The 6,000-nt window shown below is 48.9% G+C and overlaps 1 protein-coding gene across 1 annotated transcript in view; it reads left to right on the forward strand.

Annotated features, from left to right (window-relative positions):
- BCAS1 (brain enriched myelin associated protein 1) overlaps nucleotides 1-4,629 on the forward strand; it is a gene marked incomplete at both ends in the record, with an annotated part of 58,865 nt that extends 54,236 nt beyond the window's left edge. Inside the window, 2 exons of the mRNA XM_084246608.1 lie at nucleotides 719-979; nucleotides 4,555-4,629. Coding sequence (XP_084102734.1) covers nucleotides 719-979; nucleotides 4,555-4,629 — 336 coding nt within the window. The remainder of the gene's footprint in view (nucleotides 1-718; nucleotides 980-4,554) is intronic.
- Between the last annotated feature and the right edge of the window lie 1,371 nt (nucleotides 4,630-6,000).

Raw genomic sequence — 6,000 nt, forward strand, 5'->3', positions numbered from 1 at the left:
TGAAGAAGATAATAGGAATCCTCAGGCAAAGTGTCAAACGTGGTTGACAGTAGGAGAGACCCTCTCAATGCTGGTTTACACACAAATGGACTTCAGGAACAGCTAGCTCCAGGGGCACACACCAGGCTATCAGTCTGTGGGAACTTTCTCCTTCTCTTTTCATCTCTCACCTTTGCTTTTTTCCTTTTTAAATAGATTTTTCCTGGAAATGGTAGGGACTCTGAGAACCTCAGCCTTTTACCTTCATAACTTCAAGTCCAACGGAAAAGGAGCAAAACTTTTTCTGGGTTGTTTCAGCAAATTTCTGATATTAGCTCCGTTTTTATACATGTTGGCCCATCCTGAACCAATTACAGCAGCCCAGTCAGATGCAGTGCTCTGATTGGCCAGGCCAGAATCACGTGCTCTTGTCCAGGGGTGGAATTAATTTATCTAAATCCCATGGAATAATCGAGAAAGAAGTGTGGCTCCCAAAAGCGAACCCAGGTTCTAATATAGAAGGAAGCATTAATTATCCATTATAATGATCAATTACTAGGTAAATAAGTACCCCTCACCCGCCCACTGTGACCTTTTTCTGGTTTTTAATTTCACCCAGGACTCGTAAAAATGTGGATCCAGCCCCATGCTTGAACATCTCTGTGTTAACATGTTTGTTCACCTGCTGTTGAGTTGTCTTGCAGCCACTAAAAATGCTTCTTGTCTGAACTTGCTGTAGACATCAAACTCAACAGAGAAGGCCACCACCCCTCCGGAGCCGGAACCTCCAGTGGCGACCCCGAAGGGCAGAGAGAGCTCATCCAAGGACAAGAAGGCAGCAGCCGAGGTGAACAAGCAGAAGAACAACAAGCAGGAAGCCAAAGAAGCAGCCCAGTGCGAGCTGGCCGTGGTGGAGGTGAACTCGCTGCAGAACGGGGATAAGGCCCTGAAGAGACCCGAGAGGCAGCGGCAGTCCCTCGGGGGCTTCCTCAAGGGCCTGGTAGGTGGATGGCTCACCTCTTCTTCGTGGGCTCTGGGCCAGGGTGTTCTTCCAAATGCCAAGGGCTAGAGGCTGGCTGGACATCAGTCAAACTATTATTTTTGAGCACCTACCATATGCTCAAGGCTGTGCTACAAGGTTCACAGGGGTCTTTCTGGCCCAGAACCCACAGGCAGGGGAGATGAGAGAAGAGCTGGGGGGGTGGGAGGAGGCCAGGACCCAGCCTGGGGTTTGAGAGGCATATCAGGGAAGGCTTCCCAGAGGAGGTGACATCTAAGGTGGCATTAACTGATGGAGAGAAGGAACCAGGAGAAGTCTGAAGACAGAGTGAGTTTTGAGCAGTGGAGACTCAAAGGTGTGCTGGTGAGCCGCAAGGAAGAGAAGCTTGACTGGTTGCAGGAGAGGACACAAGGGCAGGAACAGGTGATGACAAGGAGCATTGATGTTTAGGGCATCAAAAAACAATTGTTATTTCTTGGATGGCAGAAGTAATGACGTCTTGATGCAGAGGAATTATTTTTACTGACACGGCAATTTTAGGCAGACTGGTGTAGAAGGTATTTTAGATTTGCCGTTTCAAGTACCGTCACAAAATGTGTTCCTACAGAAACCCAGCTCTCCTACCCGACTGCGGCTCCAGGAGTTTAGATATTTCCAATAACCCATCCATTCACTTCACAGATATTTGTAGAATGCCTTGTGGATTCCAGATAATGAGTCATACCAACTACAACCTGGGGGCCAAATTGGCCCACCACTTTTGTTTTATAAATAAAGTTTTATTGGAACACAGCCACATACCTTCATTTACATAATGTCTGTGAGGTTTTCACACTAGGAAGGCAGAGTTGGCTAGTTGCAACAGAGACTGTATGGCTCACAAACCCTAAAATATTTACCATCTGGCCCTTTACAGAAACATGCAAGGCTTGAACTAGATGCTGGGGATATATTCAGTGAACAAAGGAAATGGGACTTCTGACCTCAAGAGCTCACATTTTTAGCGGGAAAGCATAACACAGATAAATTAAACAGCAGAAATATAAGTGAGAGTCATGGAGGGGAGATACACAGGATAATGCCACATTGTTGCTCTGGACAGGAGGAGGGCAGACAGGGCTGGGTGTGTGCCTTTGATGGATCCAGAACATTAATATTTTGAGGTGAGTCAACAAGGATTACTGGTGCCAAACAGGGAGAGAGCAAAGCTCTTTAGTCCAGAAGGGGGGACACATATGCAAAGGTCCTGGGGTTGGGATGAGCTTAATGTGCTTGGGGAAAAGGATGGAGCCCTGGTTTTGGAGGCTGGTGAGTGGGAAGTAGGTGAGGCTCAGCAGTGGTCAGAGACGGCACACACAGATTTGCAGAGTATTGACGGAATCCTGCATAAGCTGGGAAGTTACTAAAGGTGTTAAAGAAGTATTGGAACTTTGTTTACAACTTTTAAAGGCTGTTTTTGCTGCCTTTAAAATGGAGAATGGCTATAGAAGCTCAAGAACAGAAATAGACACCCAACTGATGCACTTCCAGTGTTACCTGGGTGAGCTGATGGTGATCTGCTTGCAGAGGTGACAGGTAGACTGCAGATCCCCTTCTGTGGGGCCGTGTTCCATTATTTACATCATCTCTTTAACCAAGGGACATCCCCATAAGCCAGGGACACTTGGTCCCCAAGCCCCACCTCCTCCCAGGGTCACCATCAACAGCGGTGGAGGGGGGAGGCCTTCCTGCCACTGCCTGAGCATGAAAGCAAACCTAGAAGATGTCCAAGCCGGACATAGCTCCCAGATGCTGCACCCCTGCCGAGAGGACCCTGCTGGCTGCAAGACCCCGGCCCAGCCATGGAACCCACAGACCCCAAATGAGCTCCCAGCCGCCCTCACTGACCCCCACCTGGCCTTGGCCTCCAGTGCACCTTGAGGGATCTCTGCCCCCCCAGGGGGTGTCCTCTCCACTAGATTCTTCTTCCCACTCTTCCAGCGCACTGCGCGCGCCCACCAGGAAGCAGGTGGTGCCCAAGGAGCTGAGGAGCCAGAAGGAAGTCTCTAGAAAGCAACCCAACTGTCCGCAGACGTTTTGCTTTTGAGCAAAGGAGCTCACACCCTGCATGAGTGCGGGGTACACCTCACCAGGCCTGCCCAACGCCGTGCACACCTCACACCACACAGCCCGCGTGCTCCCCCTGCCGTGCTTGCGGTGTCTCTGCGTGCACCCCACTCCTCTGCACCCCATCCTCGGCTTCGCTCTGCGGGGCTGTGTGCATGACACACGTCCCATCCCTGGTACATGGGCTCCCCCGCCTCCCCATGCAGGCGGTGCTGTGCACAGCGTTGCCCTGCGCCGCCCTGGGGCGCTGCTACTGTACCTGTGCCAGCGGGGCATGGCCTGCACACACGGTGCTAGTATTGTGCTACTACTGTATACGTGCCAGTATTGTCACTACTGTACAGTATACTAGTGCAGTATGTTACTACTGCATACACTGTACGAGTATGTTACTACTGTACTAGCCCTTTATGCTGCTACTGAACAGACACTAGTATAGTGTTGCTACTGGCCGGTAGGATGTCCTGACTATACACTAGACTAGCATTTTATTTTACTAATGTACACTATGTTAGCATGTTATGTTACTACTGTATGCACCACACTAGTATGTTGTTACTGCCGTATGCACTGTACTGGTATTAACGTTACTGCTTTACACTATGCTAGTATTTTTTTTAAAGATTTATTTATGCATACAAGAGCTGGGATACAGGCCAGAGGGTGGGGGGTGAGAGGTTTCACCAGAGACAGAGAGGGGTACAGAAGAGGCAGGCAGACTGAAATACACGGCTGAAGGGAGCAGTGGGCGAGACAGGAGAGGTCTGCCTCGCCATGTGGGTTGCTCCCTGGCTGGCCAGGGATGAAACCTGTGCTGCAGAGGCTGCAAATTGCTTCATAGTGCAGTGCTTAACCCCTTGCACCACCAGGGAGGCCCCACTATGCTAGTATTTTATGTTGCTACTGGAAGTAAATTATACTTGACAGAAAAAGTAAAACAATAACAACAAATAGTACTAATAGTACGTGACTCGAGTTTATTCAGCCACATTCAGTCAGTATTAAAGAAGACCTACTGTGTGTGCCGAGCACTTGCTAGGCACCAAGGGAACAGCCCACAGTCCTGGGGGCTTCCAGGCTGGCGCAGGAGACAGTATGAGATAAATAATCTCGATGCTAAGGTGCTGACAGATCGGGATGCGTTTTAAGAAATGAAACAGGGCAATGTGATCAGAAAGTGACTAGAGAGAACTCTCCTTCCCGGAGATCAGCTTTATCACCCCCATGTTAAAGCGGAAGGAACTGAAGCACAAAGAGTTAAGTAATTTGTGCAAAATAACTGGCTTGTCACAAAGCTAGAAAGTAACCGGACTGGTCCTGGAGCTCAACATCCAACCGGAGAGCCTTCTTTGATGCACCAGGTATAGCTATTTAGCACATCAGGCACAGAGTTCAGTGCTAACTAAGAGGCAACAGCTGCTGATATTAGAGATTTTCATTAAAATACAACTTCTTCTATTTTCCTCCAGGGACCAAAGCGGATGTCGGACGCCCAAGTGCAAACAGACCCGGTGTCCATCGGCCCCGCTGGCAAATCCAAGTAAACAAATCACTGCAGCCCCCACGAGGGCTCCCGCCTCCGAGATGCCTTCTCCCCTCTGCACCCCGCCCCTGTGTACATACTCTGTGTCCTGATGGTTATCACGTGAAAATCCACCTACAAATTAGCCTGAGCTGTTGTATATTAAGGTGTATTATTTATGTCTCTGGTCCAGTCTTACCTGGTAAATAATGTAAAGACGGTTGAGCAGGTTAACTCGTCAGGTCAGAGGAGCCGAAGGTTGCCAAGCAGGGAGGTGGGGGGATTGGGGGGGTGGGGAATTAGGGGGTGAGGGGATTGGGGGGTGGGGGGTGAGAAGGGAGGCCTTAGGGTTAAGTGATGAAAAATGGTGGTCACAAGTAAGTTGCCGAAGGCAAATGCCTGCTGGGAGGAATTAAGCTTTGTAGTAAATACACGCTTATCCTCTAAGCTTGACGAGGGAGCCGAAAATCCCTTTGTTTAAATTCACATTTCAAGGAGGAAGAGCCTGGAGTCTGTCGGGAGGTTGCCAATTTCCTGGGATGGAATGCAGGGGAGGGGCTGGGGGGATGAATAAGAGTTGGTTTTCCAATAGGGCCCTTGAAAGTGATTGACGAGAGGGTAGCGTTTGACTGGAGAGGGCTTGAAATGATTTGGGAAAACAACGGCTTTGGGAAGCTGGGTGACAGGAGCAAGGATTACAACTTCAAAAAGAAAAAAAAAAAAATACCCGAAACAAAATAGACCAAGTTGCCAGTTTATTTGGCACCACGAGGGGGCGCCGGGGCCCCCATTTTAATCCGCCTGCTGTATCTATCCCTAACCACGACTTGGTCTCTGCAATCTTACATTATTAATGTTTCTCAGATGGCTGAGGGGCTTGCTTCATCTGTTCTGTCTGACACTTATCTCAAGTCTGTCTGTAATTTCCTAATGTTCTCAGGATGTGCTCTGATAAAACCCACCCCGTAATCCCAGTTAATAAAAATTTACAGATGATTCCAATACCTGAGATTTTTAATACTTGTACAGATGAATAAACAGGACCACGAGTCTATTAAAATGTAATTCAAAGTAGCACATGATTGACTGGTCGCTACCATGCTTACTGTATCTTGCTTTTTCTGATTTAATAAAAAAATACATTGACATGGAAAGCATCTTTTAATTTTCAACTTGCAAAGCAGGTCTCTCATCCTCCGTGAGAGGCCTGTATCTAAAATCAGTGCGCCCCTGCACCTTCTCTCTCCCAGGTCCTCCTCGGGCATGGGCCGTGCACATGCTAACGTGCGCTGCGTGTATTTGCCTGTGAACATTCATGCATGCATGTAAAATGTGCTGTCTTAGGCCTGCTGCTGAGGAAGGGCTGAGCAGGCCCGGACTGGAGTTTCCTCCA

Source organism: Talpa europaea (genome assembly GCF_964194135.1).
Source record: "Talpa europaea genome assembly, chromosome: 11".
Classification (NCBI taxonomy): Eukaryota; Metazoa; Chordata; class Mammalia; order Eulipotyphla; family Talpidae; genus Talpa; species Talpa europaea.